This window comes from Hippoglossus stenolepis, chromosome 7 (assembly GCF_022539355.2).
Source record: "Hippoglossus stenolepis isolate QCI-W04-F060 chromosome 7, HSTE1.2, whole genome shotgun sequence".
Classification (NCBI taxonomy): domain Eukaryota; kingdom Metazoa; phylum Chordata; class Actinopteri; order Pleuronectiformes; family Pleuronectidae; genus Hippoglossus; species Hippoglossus stenolepis.
In genome coordinates, this window is record NC_061489.1 from 417,141 (window position 1) to 438,119 (window position 20,979).

General features: G+C 39.2%; 1 protein-coding gene across 2 annotated transcripts in view; it reads right to left on the bottom strand.

The window, feature by feature from the left end:
- Nucleotides 1-17,717, bottom strand: part of LOC118112186 (storkhead-box protein 2) — a 56,114-nt gene extending 38,397 nt beyond the window's left edge. The window contains exon 1 of one of the 2 annotated variants that reach the window (XM_035161298.2): nt 16,735-17,717. In XM_035161298.2, the coding sequence (XP_035017189.1) occupies nt 16,735-17,074 (340 nt within the window). In that variant the 5' untranslated portion in view covers nt 17,075-17,717. The remainder of the gene's footprint in view (nt 1-16,734) is intronic. The other variant, XM_035161297.1, reaches the window with a different exon arrangement.
- Between the last annotated feature and the right edge of the window lie 3,262 nt (nt 17,718-20,979).

Consider the following 20,979-nt stretch of genomic DNA (forward strand, 5'->3'; position numbering starts at 1 on the left):
ACAACGACACACAGTGAGGCAGAGATGAGAGGAGCAGAGCCTGTTAACGTGAACTGGCCAGTTAGTCAACTTTGTTGAAGAACAGTGGCCACAATAAGTGAAAATACAGGGTTTTCACTATGGTCTGCTGCTGCACAATGACAAGCGGTTGGTTTGTACCATGCTGGAGTTTCCTGTTTTCTCCCTCCACACTCCTGCTGACCTGCACTTACGTATCAACATTATCAACACTGAACATCACATAATGATAGATGTCAAAAAAAAATGTAGTGGTACATTTGTTACATGTACCACTACTGTTAAGTAGTGGTACATGTAACAAATGTAGTGTATTGGTAGCGATGGAGGTGCGACTCAGCGACTTAGAAGCTTAGAACCTTCGTTAGCTGTAGTTAGCCAGCCCCCGCTAGCCACCGCTCCACATTAATAGAAGAAAATAAAAACATCACCAGGTTTCTCTTCAGCACTGTAGCCAGGCTGACAGAGTCACAGCTCAATCAAATCCAGTATTTCTCCATCCCTGAATAGCAATATCTTTATGACCTTCTTTAATAACATTTTAACTATTAGAAAAAAAACTACCATCTCCTGCCCTCAGTTGACACTAATACCCCATCAAGCACAGAAATCTCAGAAACAGCTGAGAATCCTACCAACAATTTCTCTGATCACCCTTGATCAGCTGATCAAAATAATCTCATCTTCTAAACCCAAAGTTACTTAAAGAAATTCTGCCCCTAATTGATAGTACGTTACTGAATACAATCAATCTCTCATGATCATTAGGATATGTACCACAGTCCTTTAAGCTACCTGTAATCAAACCCCTTCTTAAAAAAACCACCCTGGACCTTGAGGTTTTAGCCAACTACCGACCGATATCCAACCTCGCCTTCCTGTCTAAAATCCCCAAGCTGCGTGAGTTTCTCCAGGAAAGTAATGTATATGAAGACTTTCAGTCGGGGTTTAGAGCTAATCACAGCATGGAGACAGCCTTGGCAAAAGTCACTAATGACCTTCTAATAGCTTCAGATCAAGGGTTTGTGTCTGTCCTCGTCCTGTTACATCTTAGTGCAGCATTCATGTAAGAGCCACCATGCAGCCTGCATGTGTGTAAATAAATATTAATGTTGGTTTGATATGTTCTTAAATTATCCAGGTTTGTAGTTTTATACAGTTAAAACATATTTTGTATAGTGTGTCTGCTGTATTTAATTATATTGTTTTGGGCGCTGTTTGCGGCTTGTTGTTTGCGACAGTTTAAGATGCCGTAATAAAGTTCATTGCACATGCGCATTGTTGTTATTGACCGCATTAACATCGTGGTGAGTGCGAAGTCTGAGGAGTGGATCGAAATAAGTTTTTGAGCGTGAAATCATGAAAACGTGACATCGTGAAAGCGTAAAAAAAAACAGCATCGCCTATTCGGTAAAGGATCGATATAAGGTGTGTCTGTAAATTGTGCTGGAACTGTAAAATAAACCCTTTTCAAGATTTACCTGCCTCCTGGAAGTGTGTCGACATTGGGTTTTCACAACAAGGCAAGGTATATGTTGGACACGAGTCAGACTTAACAAACACTCCGCAGACTTAATATAAGTGGCCTTTGGTAATGTGGAACGAAGTAAAACGGCCACTACAATTCAACACTGTCGATCATCAAATATTATTCCAGAGACTAGAACAGTTAATTGGCATTAAAGGAACTGTCCTAAACTGGTTTAAATCCTATTTTTCAGATCGATTGCAATTTGTGCAAATTAGCACTTTTCTCAGATAAAACAGAGGTTCTAAAAATTGTCCATAAACACCTTAGCGATAAATAATCTAATTATATAGCTGTGCTAGATGACATTTGTCCTTTGATTCTCACTTAAAACAAATTTGTAGGACCGCCTTCTTTCACTTACGTAACATCTCAAAAATCAGACAAGTCCTATCTCAGAAACATTGGTCCACGCCTTTGTTACATACAGACTTGATTATTGTAATTCCTTATTATCAGGCTCCAGCAGTAAGTCGTTAAAGACTCTGCAGCTTGTCCAAAATGCTGCAGCACGTGTCCTGACAAGAACCAAGAAAAGAGACCACATTTCTCCTGTATTAGCTTCACTACACTGGCTTCTGGTTAAATCTAGAATAGAATTTAAAATTCTCCTCCTCACCTTCAAGGCCCTTAATAATATGGCACCATTATACCTCAAAGAGCTGATAGTACCATATCACCCCACTAGAGCACTGCGCTCCCAGAATTCAGGCTTACTTGTTGTCCCTAAAGTCTCTAAAAGTAGAGTAGGAGCCAGAGCTTTCAGCTATCAAGCTCCTCTCCTGTGGAATCATCTCCCACTTTCAGTTCGGGAGGCCGACACCATCTGTACGTTTAAGAGTAGGCTTAAAACCTTCCTTTACGATAAAGCTTATAATTAGAGCTGGTCCAGGCTTGTCTTAGACCTCCTCTTAGTTATGCTGCTATAGGTCTAAAACAGGGCTCGGAAACCTTTACTACCAAAAGAACCATTTTGCCCCCTCTTCCAACAAATAAAATACTTCTGGAGCAGCAAAACATATTTAATAACACAGCTTATAAAGTTGTATATGTAGTTATACTCAGTTTTGTGCCAGTTCACACTTACAATGAGCTAGTTCAAAGTTCAGTTCATGCAGCTGAAAATTAACTAGTTAACATTCATAGTTCATTTGCACAAAATTCAACTAAGGTCACGGCTCCAAAAATGTATTAGTTCACGTTCATTGGTTCTATTTTTATTGGGATGATTTAGGTGACAAACCTCCGATCAAGTGTTTAGTTATTAATCGATGGTGTCGGATCATGTCTGCGGGTCGCTCCGGTCACTTTAACAATGCATCGATGCAGAGTCGTTTATCCGCTACGTTCATTGTTTTAGCGGGTTTCCACTGCTGAATAATTATAACACTGCTGCTTCAGGACAGACGCTCATTAAAGGTCCGGTCATCCTGTGTCAGTTGGCTGTTCGTGTTGTCTGTCAAAACATGGATAGGATGAGTTCTATCAATGTTATATCGACATTTCTTAAATATCTATCGAGGAAAAATTATATCTCAATAATTATCAATATCGTTTTATCGCCCAGCCCTAGAACTGGGCCAATAATCAGTTTTAAGAGTCACAATAATGAATTTTAGGGGGGGGATTTTACCTTCAAACCGGGCATAGTAGTCAGACACATCCAAATACTGTTAAAGGCATGTGCTGGACCTATAGAAGACAGCCGTCCGCACACTGTAGCTCCCCTTCAGTGCAATTTAAGGTTTTTGCATTCTTTTATTTATTTCTTAAGTTAGTTACTCAAGACATTTTTTGTTATTTTGAGGACAAATTTTTCTTCTATTTGAGCAATTGTTTTTGCAAAATAACAGTACTTTTATTGGATTACAGTTTTTAGCTACTCCACACACCTGTCTCCCACTGTATCTCTACATCTGAATGACGTGAAACCGCTTGAAACTGACAGCTTTCAATAATACAGCTATCTGTGTGGGAGAGATTAAATGAAGAACAGAGTGGAAGAGAACAGAGAGGAGCACATAGAAGAGGAAAACAAAGAGGAGCAGGACAGGGAAGAATAGAGAGGAGGAGAACAGAGGGGAGCAGGTGAGACAGAGTAAGGAGCACAGAAAGTAGGAAAAAGGAGAAATAGTAGTCTCTTTACATCCTTTTGATTTGTCAAATTAAAGAATAACATCACACAAAGTCAGGTATTTACAGATACAGCTCCCCTAAAAAACAAAAAGAAACCAGCCTAATTTCAAAATCCTGCCTACTGCCCTGCCATCAGCCAAGTGACATTACTCCAACTGCTAGCAGAGTCTATATCAACATGTCATGTAATCATATATCAATTGAAAAATTATTTTTTTCACATTGTGCCATATACGGCCAAGGGCAGAAAGGGGCAAATTCCAGTCACTCACTCATTCACAGGATATGTGCTTGTTCTTCTGTGAATTTAACATACCAATGAACCAGTAGCTTTGCACTCCATCCAGCAGAATCTTCCATTTTGAAAATTAAAGTAAAACTTAAAATTTAAATTTTCATCTGTAATGATATTTGTAAAAGTAATTCAACCACTTTTAGTTATCGTAGATATTGCTGTCTTTATAGCCTATTGCCTCTGTTCACCATTGATTCAACTGTTCAAAGACAACGATATTTTAGGACAACTAATTATAACCCATGACAGGCCTGACTATGAAAATGTAGCCAAAATAGGTGTTTGAGAGTGTCCTTTCATTTTTAAACCATTTTCAAATTGAATTACCAGAAAAATTGGTATACTTTGATATACATTTTGCAATATCTCCCACCACTACTTTTATGTAAATAAAATGTTTTTGATCCTGTGATTGTTCTCTCTGCTCTTTACCTGATGCTTGTGTCCTGGGAGCCCAATAAATTGCGGTAACTCATTCCACCCAACTTGGCAGGACCCTCTGTGTCCACGAACTGCTCCCTTGCCTGCTCCCTTTTTGATCATTAAAATATTAAATACAACTTTTACCTTATGTGTTATAATTACCCCCAAAATGTATAATAAGAGAAGTGTTTTGAGTGATATGACAAGCACAGTTACCAGTATTTTACTGTTAAAGCGTTTTTGTTTTTCTTTGTGCCATCTATGTTGAGTATATTAAGATTTTAGATCACAGATTATAGAAAGTGTAACCCAATTTATACCCCAATTAACAATGAGCTGGTTTCTTTAAAGGGCAAAAACCTTTTACATATATATGAGAAGTGAAATCATTACATTGGAATGTTAATTTCACAGTAGTCATATTTAATGGGAAACCATTTATTTATACAGCATTTTAAGAGATTTTATACAGAATAAAGTAGTTTTTTATATTGCACAGTAGTCACAGTAATTGTACAGCAGTCATATTTAATGGCACCAAATTTATTTATACGGTATTCTTATGGTATTTTCATGTTAATTAAACGGCAAAACTGTGTTTCCTTCAATGGTAAAAAACGGTATTTATGCAGTAAAATACGGAATCAGACTCCAACCTTAACGGTAAAATCAGAATTACTAACAATGAAGTGAATCAGTCTCATCAGATTTTTAAATATTAAAGCCTTTGAATTCCTAGCACTGACTTTTTATGTATTTGTATTTTTTGCCACTGAATTTCAGTACAACAAGTATATTTCACTTTTATTTTTCCAATAATAATAATGGATTGCATTTATATAGCGCCTTTCATGGGACCCAAGAGCGCTTTACATATGTCTGTGAGGTTAGAAACAGAAGAGAAAAGAAATAAGTAATAATACAAAACAGGATAGAAATAAACAGCAGGGTGCAGCATTAACTAAGGCCAAAGGCCTTAGTGAAGAGGTGGTGCTTGAGGAGTTTTTTTGAAGATGTCGAGAGATTCTGTGTTGCGTATTTCGGCAGGGTAATTCGCAGTTTGGTGTTGGGGATGGAGCGCAAAACTGAGTTTGAGGACAGCAGCCTTCTGAGTGGAGTGTAGGGGTGGAGGAGGTCAGTTAAATATAGTGGGACTAGGGTGTGGAGGGATTTATAGGTGAGAAGGAGGATTGTGTATTTAATACGGGACTTTATCGGGAGCCAGTGGAGGTGAATGAGGGCCGGTTTGGGCTTAGTGCGGGTGAGAACCCTGGCAGCGGAGTTCTTTACATATTGGAGTCGTTTCAGGATGTTGTCAGGTACACCGGACAGGACTCCATTACAGTAGTCCAGGCAGGAGGTGATGAAGGCATGAGTGAGGGTTTCTGCCAGTCAGGGAGAGGGATCCCTCACATGTGGCTCTCTCTGAGGTTACTACGTTCTTTTTCCCCTGTTAAGTTTTTTTTTTGTAGTTTGTCCTTACTCTTGTTGAGGATTAAGGGCAGAGGATGTCACACCTTGTTGACCATGAGACAAATTGTGACTTGTGAATATGGGCTATACAAATAAAATTTGATTAATTGATAGATTGATAGGCCGGACTGGGGATATTTCTGAGGTAAAAGAAGGCGGATTTGGTGACGGATTTGATGTAGGATTGGAAGGAGAGGGTGGTGTCAAGAATGACGTCCAGGTTGCGGACCTCGGGGGATTGGAAGCTGGAGCAGCCGCCGATGTTGAGGAAGAGATCTCCAACCTCCTGGAGCAGAGCCTTGGGGGACACAACCATGAGCTCAGTCTTATTACTGTTCAGTTTGAGAATGTTTGATGTCATCCAGATTTTAATGTCGTGCAGGCAATTGACTAGTGACTGGGGGTTCAAAATTCAAAGTATATACAGCGGGTAAAATAAGTATTGAACACATCACCATTTTTCTCAGTAAATATATTTCTAAAGGTGCTATTGACATGACATTTTTTTACGAGATGTCGGTAACAACCCAAGTAATCCATACATACAAAGAAAACCAAACAAATAAGTTCAGAAATTAAGTTATGTGTAATAAAATGGAATGACAGGGAAAAAGTATTGAACACGCTTACTGAAATTTATTTAATACTTCGTACAAAAGCCTTTGTTGGTGATGACAGCTTCAAGACGCCTCCTGTATGGAGAAACTAGTCGCATGCATTGCTCAGGTGTGATTTTGGCCCATTCTTCCACACAAACAGTCTTCAAATCTTGAAGGTTCCGTGGGCCTCTTCTATGAACTCTGATCTTTAGTTTTTTCCATAGATTTTCTGTTGGATTCAAGTCAGGTGATTGGCTGCTTTATTTTCTTTCTCGCAGCTTTATTTTCTTTCTCTGAAACCAATTGAGAGTTCCCTTGGCTGTGTGTTTGGGATCATTGTCTTGCTGAAATGTCCACCCTCATTTCATCTTCACCATCCTGGTAGATGGCAGCAGATTTTTATCAAGAATGTCTCGGTACATTTTTCCATTCATCCTTCCTTCAATTATATGAAGTTTGCCAGTGCCGTATGCTGAAAAACAGCCCCACACCATGATGTTCCCACCTCCAAACTTCACTGTTGGTATGGTGTTTTTGGGGTGATATGCAGTGCATTTGACCTCCAAACATGGTGTGTATTATGGCATCCAAAGAGTTCAATTTTGGTCTCATCTGACCAGACTATATTCTCCCAGTATTTCACAGGCTTGTCTAAATGTTGTGCAGCAAACTTTAAGCGAGCTTCACATGCTTTTTCTTCAGCAATGGAGTCTTGCGTGGCGAGCGTGCATACAGGCCACGTCGGTTGAGTGCATTACTTATTATTTTCTTTGAAACAATTGTACCTGCTAATTCCAGGTCTTTCTGAAGCTCTCCACAAGTGGTCCTTGGCTCTTGGACAACTCTTCTGATAATTCTTTTCACTCCTCGGTCAGAAATCTTGCAAGGAGCACCTGGTCGTGGCCGGTTTATGGTGAAATGATGTTCTTTCCACTTCCGGATTATGGCCCCAACAGTGCTCACTGGAACATTCAGAAGTTTAGAAATCCTTCTGCAACCAATGCCATCAGTATGTTTTGCAACAATAAGGTTGCGAAGGTCTTGAGAGAGCTCTTTGCTTTTACCCATCATGAGATGTTTCTTGTGTGACACCTTGGTAATGAGACACCTTTTTATAGGCCATCAGTTGGGACTAAACCAGCTGATATTAATTTGCACTGACAAGGGGCAGGATTGCTTTCTAATTACTGATAGATTTCAGCTGGTGTCTTGGCTTTCCATGCCTTTTTGCACCTCCCTTTCTTCATGTGTTCAATACTTTTTCCCTGTCATTCCATTTTATTACACATAACTTAATTTCTGAACTTATTTGTTTGGTTTTCTTTGTATGTATGGATTAGTTGGGTTGTTACCGACATCTCGTAAAAAAAATGTCATGTCAATAGCACCTTTAGAAATATATTTACTGAGAAAAATGGTGATGTGTTCAATACTTATTTTACCCGTGTATATATTCAAGTTGTTCAAATTCGATAGGTCAAATTCAGATGCCAAAATTTGAGTGCTAAAATTCAGATTAAACATCCAGGATACCAAGGATAAGCAATCGATTGTATCACATCGGATCAAACCTCCGGCCTACCAAGTCATGTTCCAGTGATCATGTGATGCCGATGTGTGCGCAAGAGAGAATCACCAGAGGAAAACTGGAGCTTTATTTACATCGTGTTCACTCACTTCTCTCACATTTACTCTGATTCTGTCATCATTAGTCATTGGAGAAGGTTTTTACACCTACACGTTTACTGTTAGTTTGTTTTTATATACGGCCCGAGCACCGTGCGAGGACATTATTGCTTTAGCTTCGATTATTAGTTTAGAGTCCACCGGGTTTAGCTTTGATTATTAGTTTTGAGTCGACCGGGTTTAAGGCCTGTTCTACAGTAACAACCATAGACTGTATCGGTAACAACAGACCCAGAAGAGTTGATGTCCGGTTTGTTCGGTGAGTAAACTCTTGTTTTATTAACGTATTACAGTTTTTAATCTTCACATGTGTTCACTGTGCTCCAAAAAAGTTACTGTTTGTTTCTATGCATTCTAACCAGAGAAGAGGAAACTGTTAGCATGCTAGTTACTGTCCCAGTGAATGTGAATCACGATGCTAACCAAGCTAGCTAGTTAGCCGATAGCTTTGCAATGTTAGGCCTACCAGTTCCCTCAGGGCTGCTAACCTATGTTAGCCAGGTGTTAAAAGTTAAGCTCGATAAAAAGGTAAAAATAAAAAAGTCCATGAGGACATGGTAATAGTTCAGTTTAACATATTGTTTGGTAACTTCTTACATGTGGTTAAACAGTAGCATTAACTTTCTGTGTTTTGTTGTGATTATTGCTGTATGTCTATGTAAAAAGGTATATGTTTGTAGTCATGTAGTGAAGCTGTCAGATTATACTGACTGTGTAGGAAAAACAGACAGTGAGTTAACTACATTAGATTTTTATGATTACATTCAGTTTTATGATTTCTCCTGGGCTGTGGTTTCTTGGTGCCAGTGTCTTTATCTCTACTTTAATCTAATTAATGTTTTTATGTGATGTGCTAATGTCTGATTGTTACCAACTAATTAATTAATTGTTTTTCTATTTCTCTCTGCTGAAGTGCTTTTGTAGTTTTTTTTAAAAATCAGCCGTGAATCTACTAGAGTCAGAAGGACTGAAGTTTTGGTTGATGACGTGAAACAACTGGACCTCATCCAAGGATCACGATGAATGGTGTCAGCAGAAGGAAGACCTCATTTATGGAGCAGCATATTTGGTGTCACTTTTAGGATGTGGAGGAGAGAGACGGATAACAACATCCTTAATTATTTATTGAGATATGATGATGTCAATAAACCACCTTCAGTATCCTCTAAGATGACAGAACTTTGTGTTTGATTCTCTATATTCTCAGATTCAGTTTCTTTCCTTTTACTTAATTTCTGCTGTTTTTAGAGGTGAGAGTAACATTTTTAAAACTTAACTTGTAAATTATTTACCTAGAATTAATATATGGATCAACTTCAGCAGTTACAACCTTCACAGGTAAGTGTTTACAATTGAGGACTCTTCATGTCACATTGGTAAACAGCTGGAACGGTCCAACGTGAAGCCTTGGATTAATTGTGACTTCTATAAAAAATATTTACTGCTGTTAACAATTTAAAAGTATGTATTAGATATACAAACTCTTAAGTGTTTACTTAACCTCTGATATTTATGATTAAACTGTACTGAGTACATTTTCCTTTGACTACAGATGACTTGCCTGGGTTTTTGCACATTTACCTCTTTCCTTATAATAAATCAAACAGGCCACTTTGGTGAATTAATGTTTAGAGTGATAAAAGTTTGTGATGACTGTAATGATTGTGATGGAGGAAAGATGCAAACAGTCCAGGAGCCATTAGAGTTCACTTCACTGAACCAGAGAAAGTGGTAACAAAGAGGACAGTTTAAGCTGTTTAGTTGTTCATGTTTGTTGAGATTGTTTATATGTGAAATGTAGTTATATAATAAGAAAAAGAAGAAAAGGGAAAACTCAAACTACATCCTTTTATTTATTTTTTCAAAAATAAAGCATTATATTTTAAAATTACTTTTTCAAAAGCTCTTTATTTTGTATGCAAACATTATTTTACTTGAAACAAGAACATAATATTTATTTTATTATTAGAGTACAGTTCAGTGTAAAAAATAATAATAAACATTGTTGAAATACCATTGAATTATAGTTACTTTATTTTATTTGTTAGTTTTTTACTTCATACAGACATTGATACAACTACTAGGCTACTTCAAGATAATTTTTTTTGATATTCCTCCAGAAAGATACTTGAATTTTCATTTATTTTGTTGTTGGACAGCTTAATGTAGATTGATATATTCCTTTTACTTGAATGGAACAAGCTCTTGCACAAATCTTTATTTGGAGAGATATGGGATTGTAAAAGGGAGATTAGCAGTTCAGACTGGGCTATTTTTTGTCAGATTTGTTTGTATTTAAAGGGGACATAGCATGCCAATTTTACCACAAGTTGATATGGTTCCTTGGGGTCTTAATGAAATGTCTGTAACATACTTTGGTCAAAATACCACAAGGATCATTTAAAACAGCACCCTTTTTACCCTGTATAAAACAGCCCTCCACAGAGTGACCTGTTTTGAGTGCCTGTTCCTTTAAATGCTAATGAGCCAGCTCCCCCCTCCCCCCTCTCCCCCCCATGATTTTAAACGATATAAATTACATATTTTATATGATATAAATTATCAAATATGCATCCCATACTTTGTATTCCCCTTCTGTTGTCCTGGAGTTTTAATTTTCCCAATCACATAATTAAATGTCCCCCTCTGCCCATCCACTACAAGCACACAAGCAGACAGACAGAGAGGAAAAGAGGGGTGGGGGGGGCTATGAAGACCATCATTTACCCCCGAACCCCGACATTCAACGGGTACAACAACAAGCATGCTATGTCCCCTTTAAGAGATTATTAAAGGGGACATAGCATGCAAATTCCACTTTGTTAGTGCTTCTACATGTTAATTTGGGTATCTGGCATGTCTACCAACCCAAAAACTCTGGAAAAAAAACACTCGCGCGTTTTGTTATGGTTCCTCTAAGTCAGAAACGTCATGCTTGAGTGACTCGAATGAGCTTCCTGTGTATTGTGTTGTAACAATACACTGGAAGTCTCCCTACATGGCCTTGGCCCACCCCCACCTCATCCCCCCCCCCCACACTCGTTACGCCGGGTTTACACCGGGCCCAGCGAGGCTGCGAGGCAGCGCAGCGCCGTTCCCAAGCGCGCAGCCGCCTGGCTGTTCACACGGGACACGCATTTCTCCGCGCTGGTCAGCCCGCGATTCACTCACATGTGGCATTTGTCTGGATCGTTGGGACTGGGAGGCTGCAGCAGTTGCTCGGGCGCGACCGCTCGCTCTCCCATGCGTGAGCTGGAATTTGTGTCAACGCCACACAGCCAGCAGTGTGGAAGACTTCCGCAGTGTTCAGCACTACTGTACCACTGGCACAAACACACAGAGCCCCCCCACTCGTTATGCCGGGGTACACCGGACGCAGCGAGGCTGCAAGGCAGCGCAGCGCCGTTCTCAAGCGCGCAGCCGCCTGGCTGTTCACACGGGACGCGCATTTCTCCACGCTGGTCAGCCCGCGATTCTGCTTTCTCCGCTTGTTGTTGTACCCGTTGAATGTACAGGTTCGGGGGTAAATGATGGTCTTCATAGCCACCCCACCCCTCTCTTTCTCTCTCTGTCTATCTGCTTGTGAGCTTGTAGTGGATGGGCAGAGGGGGACATTTAATTATGTGATTGGGAAAATTAAAACTCCAGGACAACAGAAGGGGAATACAAAGTATGGGATGCATATTTGATAATTTATATCATATCAAATATGTAATTTATATCGTTTAAAATCATGGGGGGAGGGGGGAGCTGGCTAATTAGCATTTAAAGGAACAGGCACTAAAAACAGGTCACTCTGTGGAGGGCTGTTTTAGACAGGGTAAAAAGGGTGCTGTTTTAAATGATCCTTGTGGTATTTTGACCAAAGTATGTTACAGACATTTCATTAAGACCCTAAGGAACCATATCAAAATGGGCATACAATGTCCCCTTTAAATAAATATAACCCCTTGTTTTTGATAAATCCATTATTTATAAATCTAGTAATAAAAAATAATCGTTAGATTAATCAATACAAAAATAATCGTTAGCTCACACTAACTTCAGCTACAACTCTGAAAGATTGATTGATTGATTGAAATATGTGGACATCACACTTGGTTGCTCCTTGGTTTGTTGCCATTGCTGGCGTAGGGTAGCTGACAGTTCAGCACTTCTCCTTTGTTTCTTCTCCGTGGGGTTGTCGCAAGCATCGGCGTCACATGACCACTGGACATGACTTTATTGGCTGGAGGTTTGGTTCGATGTTAGACAATCAATTGCTTATCCTTGGTATCCCGGATGTTTAATCAGAATTTTAGTACTCATATTTTGGCATCTGAATTTGATCTATCGAATATGAGAAACTTGAACATATATACTTTCTGATTCTGAATTTGTGAACATTGAAAAAAGTGAAAAATACTTATCGAAAATATGAAGACTGGTAGCAGTGGCAAAAAATACAAATGCATAATTTCAATGTAAAAAAAAATTCAGTACTAGGAATTCAAAGTCTTTAAAATGTCAAAATTGGATGAGACTGATTTACTTCCATATGCTAATATCCTTTTACCATAGTAGTATAAAAAAGTTCTACCGTATTTATTACGGTGATGTTCTGGCAACCACAGCTGCCAGTTTTTTTTACATTGTAGAACTAAGCATCAACTACTTTTGATTAGCTAAGCAGCTAATATTGACCTACAGGCAAAGCTCCCATGTACTGGCCAAATCGAGACAGAAGTAGTAGATCCGATGATCACCCCACTAAAACCCATCGAGTTTTAGAATGAGTTAACCCAACGACCTAATTAACACAGAATTAATGACATAAATAAATGCATGAATTGATTGAATGAATAAACCTGTGCTGCACAATTAATCTTGTGACAATTGCTACATTCGCCTGTGCAATTATTTAACTGCAAGTAGCTGCGACTTAATTATGTAAAAAATGTGGGGGGTTTGCAGCAGTCGTTATCTCTCATTACAGGTTCACTAACAATGCACCACACTTGGCCCGCCCAGCTCATTATGCAAACATTTCTCAGCTCTATATCACTGTTATGAACAAACATTCTGTACAAATCTAAACATTTGTCACTCTTTAGTCTTTCGGAGCTCATCGTTTGTGACGGACGTAGTTTTTGGCTGTTTGACAGATTTTCACTCCGGTTCATTTCTGTAGTAAAGGAGACGCCAAGAACTCCTTTTCAGTTTATTTCTTCTATGGCATCTGAACGTGAATCTGAATGTGATACACTATATGGACACAAGTATTGGGACACCTACAGGAGCGTTTATGACATCTCATTCTAAATCCAGGCATTAATAGGGACCCCCCTTTGCAGCTACAACAGCTTCCATTCTTCTGAAAAGGCTTTCTACAAGATTTTAGAGTGTGTCTGTGGGAATATTTGCCCATTCATTAAAAAGAGAATTTATGAGGTCAGACACTGATGTTGGATAAAAGGGCCTGGCTTGTAATCTCCAAAGATGTTGATGAGGTTGAGGTCAGGGCTCTGTGCAGGCTAGTCAAGTTCTTCCACACCAAACTCGCTCTAGGTCTGTAGCTATCGATTATTTTAGTAATTCAGTATTCTATCGATTAATCAAGTAATCAGATAAGTAATAAATTTGTACCGAGCTGTAGTTTCTGTGTCCTCCTCCACTCTGCTCTCACTTGAACTAATAAACACTCCTCACGAGTTACCAGGACCTGATCAGTACATGAAGTAACTTAGTGTTTGTTTGATTAGCTCCAGAGTTTATGAGGCTGCATTTAAACATCATGAAAATGACTCGTCAACATGTTGTGCTCAGTGCAACACGAGACGTGACGCTCACAGTCAGGACTCAGTTTTAAAATGAGTGGAGCGACACGCAGACATGATCCGACACCATCGATTCATAACCAAACACATGACCATATTTTTATCACCTATATCATCTCAATAAAAAATTAACTTATGAACTGAACTTGGAACTCGTTCTTTTTAAGTGTGATCTGGCTCAACACTGTTTCTAAAGATGGGCTCAGATTCAGATTTCACATTTAATTGTGTAAAGGTTTGGTCGTTTGTCTGATTTAAAAAGAAAAGAAAAAAGTTTCATTCAACCATCCTATATTTGCGAGAAAAAAAAAAAAGAGCAAAGGCTAAGATGCCCCAATTGTTAAGAATAAAGGTTATCTTTGAGTTTGATTAAAAAAAATTATGGTGTGGTATGTTTTAGTTTGATTTTATTTTTCTATCTTAATAACTATCATTTGGACTTGACAAGTCCAAATGATAGTAAGGGGATGTAAGGGGATGTAAGGGTGAAGTGTTTGAGTCCACAAAACACTTTTGGAGTTTCAGGGGTAAACCTTGTAGCTGGTTAGTGACCTATCTTCAGACGTAATAAAAAAACTGAAAAAACATAACATGCCTTCATTCTGCTTGTGTGGTGTCATCGTGTGTCTGGAAGCAGCGACATTCATATTTGACTCGAAACAAGGTAATTTACACCAAGTTTTAAGCCTAAAAGTCCACCAGAAGTGGCTAAGCTAGCGGACGTTAGCATTTCCGGCAGTCCCTGAATGCACCTCTTCAGAAGATATCAGAGGACATTTAGGCTAAAAACACGATGTAAATGACCTCGTTTCGAGTCAAATATAGATGTCGGGGCTTCCGGACACTTGAATGGCACCACAGAAGCAGTATGGAGGCATGTTATAATTTTTCTGTTGTTTTACTATGTCTGAAGACGGACTCACCATTGACTTCAATTGTATTGGATTCTGCTCCAACAAAGTTTACCCCCTGAGACTCCAAAAGGGTTTTGTGGACTCAAACACTTCACCCACCCCTCCATTGACATAGGGGTGAGTAGATAATGAGTGAATTTTCATTTTTGGATGAACTTTCCCTTTAAGCTAATGAAACTACAACTACGCACAATGGCATATAAACTCAATGGAACTACACAAGTGGACACATCTGGGTATATTGATAATATTTTAACATGACAGAAATATTGAAGTTGTTTATTTAGTTGTCATTTATAATTAATAATTATTTTAATCTTCAAATGTATTATTTTGTAACTCCAAAACCAAAACGTATACAATTGACTGAGACATAAAATAGAATAGACACTTTTGCTTGAAGAATTACATAAATTAAATTATTTATCCGTTATCAAAATATATTATAGCCCCCCCCCTTTTGTTTGTGTAAAATTAGTAAATAATTTATGAAATAGTTGCAGCTCTAGCCTAATTGGTAACAAAGTCAACATAAGCTGCTTTCAGACATGTACTGGACTCTGCAGTTCCTCCGTATTTTCTCCGGAGGAGGTGCATGTATGAACGCAAATGTCCTGAGTGAAACGCTCCACAGTTTCTACAGACATTATCCGCCTGGCCTCCTAGTATAAAGTCCGTAGAAATCCAGGAGAAGTCGATGTGTGAACACAGCAGGAGATCCCCTGCTGGATTAATCACGAACGAGGAAGGGGGTTGATAACACTTCTAACACACTATAGACTAAAAAATGAAAAAAATCAACAAACAAACAAAAAGAAAACTAATATCTCCCGGTGAAAAAGCTGTGACACACGTAGAAAACACTGACGAAGATGTCAAGAGAGTTGGTGATAAGAGTTGGTGACTGTGTTGGGCTGATGTTAACATGATCACGTGATCTACGAAGCGGAGATAACAAGTCACTTCCTGTCTCTGTCTGCACCACCTCTCTCCTGAATAACGCAAGGGATTTGTTACTGTTGTGAACGCGTCTGTCCAGAAAACTTGCCGCTGCGTTGTGAGGCAGACTCTGGGTAAACTCCGTTGCCAATTCTCCAGATTTTACCTGGAGGTCATGTCTGAAAAAGGCTATAGAGTTCAGTGTATGACTGTGTGAGCAATGGAGTGGAGCAACCACAGGAATCAATACACGTTTAAAAGGACTTCAGCTAAGACCTGATTCCTCTCATATTAGGTTAACTAAAGCATTCAACATATGTTACAGCGGGTTAGTAGCTGTGCAAGTCATGAGGCCTGACTTGACAACAGATCTTTTTAGTTGTACTGCCTGTGAAATTCACATCATTAATATTCCAAGTTAAGGCTAAAATCATCATCACCCCACCTACATAATTCTCTCTTTCCATTTCACCACAAAATTGGTAGCTATAAAGCCATATGTCACTTTGTGGGTCTATGTGACTAATACATTTTATAAAAGAAAATGTATTAGTCTAGTTCTGAACATGAACAGGCATAAAGGGTAAGTAAAATGTATAAAAGCGGCACCCAAACCAATTATGTGGTACCAATGAGATACCACCCACCTCTGCGTTTTTAATGCCAGTAGAAAATATATTTTTCTATGATGCGACTGCTTCTTAAATTTTTCAGGCACTGACATTTCCGTTTTAAAGTCTGAATGCAAGAGAGAAATAGTCCCACAGACTATGGCGATGATGTTAACCTCAAAATCTGGGTGCCGAATGGAGGTAGTAGTATCCCAGTCTTAATGAAAACAAACGCAAACGCCCGGGGAAATTAGTGGGCCCAACCCTAAGTAGACATGCGAGTGTAAAGGCCTTACCAAGGTATTTGATGGTGAATCCCCGAGGAGGATTGAGGTACCTCCGCATCCATCCATCCCTCAACACCTCCAGATGGTCCTCTTTCCCCTGGATCAGCAGCACATGCTCGTCTATCCAGCCCAGGAAGAAGGTCTCGGACATAGCCTCGGTAATCCGTTGGTTCCACACACGTTGCTGGGTATTTTCTGCTTTGAAATCGGCAAAAATCTCATAGCCTGTGTGGTGCCTTGGCAATTCGTCGCTCTCTGACACCCCGGCCGCCCCCGTCGCTTCCCCAGTCTCGACCCTGGACAGCACTATTGCCAGGGAGTGGGGAGCTATCTGCAAGAAAGTCTCCATTATCGCGTCGGGCTTCTAGAGGTTTTCCTCTTGCAGTCTTCTCATTGCATTTTCCGATGCGAGACACAGTGATCCTTGGTGGAAGTAAGACCGTCCATATTAGCTAGCACCGTGTAAAGCGACAAGCAACGCTCTTCAGACTACCGACGTGTTTCCACGAAGCTAGTCCGTTAGCTCCGAAGCATTACACTGAACACATTCATGCACCTTTCAGGTCCTTCTTCTTATACGGACATGATATATCGCTCCGTTACCGCCCCTGTATTTACTGGAGATCCCCGTAAAGCACTGCCCACCACAAGTGACAGATGACATTTGTGATTTTCAATGTAACCCTCATAGTTACGTTAAGTGTCTGACATTACAGCTAGCTAACTGGATGCTAATGTGGAAATTAATTCACACGCAACAGATGCAGCCAGCCCCCTCTTCTCGTCGCCGGTCACAAACCCTTACTCGTGGGACACCTGTATGTTTGTTTGCTGCCTTTAAGGTTAATAAAGAGGCGATGTCAGCAGCCGTGGGAGAACAGTGTCGTGCTGTGGCCTGTCACGCTCTTGTCCAGTGCAGGGGAGCATTGCAAGATGCGGGACGGTCTCAACTAGGTTCAGGTATGATGACGGCGTCTATATGGAGCTCTGATACGGAGTGGGAATTATACAAACGGCATCTTATTCTTCTTCTGCTGCTGCTGCTGCTGCTGCTTTTTTACGGCGTTTGGCAAACGACTTTTAGGTGCATCAACGCCACCTTCTGAGCTGGAGTGTGGATCCGAATGTTTTTCAGACTACAATAAAATATTTTGAATAGTCCTGTTTAAGTTAGAAAAGAAAATATTACCTTATATCCTAAATGCCCAGAGTTCAATGTCAGCATTGTTTCCGGTTGCAATCTGATGTGATCTTTTTCCAATCTACTAATGAGAATTTGCCTTTCCTGTTGGTATTTTGATGATAATGAATTATTACATGTTCAATGGTTTCCTGTGTGTTACAGTAATCACAGTTTCCTGATCTTTCCCTGTTTTTTTTACCCTGCTTTACTTAATGCCCTGTTTACCTTCACTCATTGTAAATTTTATATTTTATATATTTTCAACATCCTTATTATCTTGAGGTGCTTCTATATTTCTATCTATTGTCCTTTCCCTCTGTCTCTTTTCGTCATTACTCAAGGTCTCTGAACTGTGTTCTTTTACAAATGTCCTTGCTAATAATTCAGCTTTATCCTTATTTTCTTCGACTACGTTCCCTGTATCTTCCATGATAGGATATGCGTTTTTTTTTTCTATTTCCAGCCATTCTTTTAATCATACCCTGTCTAGTGACAGGGTATGGGGTATAGTTCTACCTAGTGAGTCAAAATATTTCTTCCAATAATCTCTTTTAGTCCTTTTGATAACATTCCTAACAACTGCTTGCTTCCCTTTTGCACTCAATGAAATATTGAAAATTGTGTGTATTCTTCAATACCTTGAATGTATTATTTCTATTTTTATTGAATTGGTGCATTCTTGTGTCAACCACATTCTCCCTATTTATTCCCACTTCTTGGAATTTACTCTTTTGCTGCCCCAATAATAATGCTGCATATTTCTCTGCTGATGTCATCTGTGGTCTGATCTAATTTTACATGCTTAAATTTTCTTCTGATAATAGTCTATATTTATCCTAATTTGCTCCTTCAAACTTCCATCTCCCTTCTCTATCATCCTAATTCATTTTCCTTTCTACACCTACCTTTATGAATATTGGATAGTGATCACTCCCTATGGTGCTTTCTTTGAATACTACCCAACTAGCTTTACCTGCTTAAAATTGTTTAACTCAAGTGAGATCTATAGCTGACTCTTCCTTTCACCAAATTCACCCTTGTGCCTGATCCATCAATTAAACGTCCATTACCTCCTCTTAAACATCTCCATTAACCTCCTCCTTCTCACCCCAAATTGTGCTTTGTGCGTTAAGATTTACATACAAAACAACATTACCCCTCAATTGTTCCACTACTCTCTTCCAGCTTTTCTTTCTCAATTTTTTTACATGGCTTAAAAAATGAATTATTGTTAAACTTTCTCTCTTAATCCATATTTCTATGACAACCACTTATAATTATTGTATTGTCCTTAGCTGTCTATAATGTAAACCTTCTTTAATGAATATTGCACATCCTCAGCCATTTCAAGTGTCACTATCTTTCCGTATAGTGGTGTATCCTTTAATGATGAAGTCAAAATTTGGTTTGAGCCAAGTTTCATGAATGTATATGATATCTGGTTTTGTTTTGAACTTATCAATCATATTTTGTAACCCCTGACCATTTGCTATTAAACGTCTAGAATTCCATTGAAGAATTAATATTATGGTATGATTTGAGAGCTCTGTGAGGTCCTTTCTCCTTGACTTAATTCAGGATTCATTTCTTCCCAGGATAGCTCTTTCATGTTCAGGAATTTTGCTGTTGCCTTGACTATAATTTTTTTTTTTTGTTCTGTCTTGGTTTTTGCTTGTTCTGAACAATTGATGACATAGGCTAAGAATAGGACAAGCCTGTCTATTGATATCCCTGTACTGCTGTCGCACATTTGTCCTGATCCTGTATTAACCTCCTCATTCCTGCTTTGATTAATTTTTTCCTCTCGTTTCGTTATTATATATCTTTACAGCCTCTGCATGTCACATATCACTGATATCACTGATTTAACTTGTTAGATGATCACTGCTTGTTTTCTAACTGAAAATCCACCATAAGCTGCTCTGTGATTTCCTCCACCTTTACAACATCTCACCGTGACATTTCTGACACATTCTCTATATGCATGTTCACCTCCACACATCCCACATCTTTGTTTTCCTTTACATATATTTGCAGTGTGTCCATATCGTTGACATTTAAAGCACCTCATTGGAGGACGCACATATTCTCTTGATAAAACTCATGTAACCCATGAGTTTCAGGGGTAAAAGGTGAAGCAGCCAGGTAGCAGCCAATCCAATACAGCTGAAGATATTAGGGACTTATCTTCAGACGTAAAAAACAACAGAAAAAAAACATAACATGCCTCCATACTGCTCCTGTGGTGCCATCCAAGTATCCACAAGCCCCGACATTCATATTTGACTCTAAACTAGGTCATTTACACCATGTTTACACTTTACACCTAAATGTCCCTGATATCTTCAGATGAGTTGCATTCAGGGATCGTCACAAATGCTAACGTCCGCAAGCTCAGCCACTTCTTGTGGACCTTTAGGCGTAAAACACGGTGGAAATGACCTTGTTTTGAGTCGAATATGAATGTCAGGGGCTTGTAGATACTTGGAAGACACCACACAAGCCTAAAAGTGTCACTGTCTTTTCTTCTTCTTCTTCTTCTTCTTCTTCTTCTTCTTCTTCTTCTTCTTTTTCTTCATCTTCTTCTTCTGGGTTTTATAGGCAGTTGGAAAACAACGATGTGGTGCATTTGCCCCCAGCTTGTATGGAGTGTGGATCAGGATGTCATATAATTACATTATCGGTTCAATTAAGTTAAAAAAAAGAATGCTTTAAAGTCATCTTGCTTTAAAGGCCCCATATTGTGTAAAATACATTTTCTGGGCTTTTACTATCCGTAATTACTTGAAGGGGGTCAGTAGGTACCCTCAAAGTATGAAAACAGTCACTCCGCTGACTTTTTCACTCAGTCCATTCTAAGAAATATGTTATCGAAACGTCTTGTTTCGTACTTCCTCCCCCGTATTATGTCATTCGGGATCGCACTCGTGTCTCAGCCCCATCCAGCCGGTACCAGTCCAGTTACTTCCAGCTGTGTTTACCAGAGATTGTCAATCTGCAGAATGAGACCGGTGTTAGGCCTGGTCGCGTGTCACTCAAAGTGCAGTCAGCCAATCAGAAGAGGGGCTCAA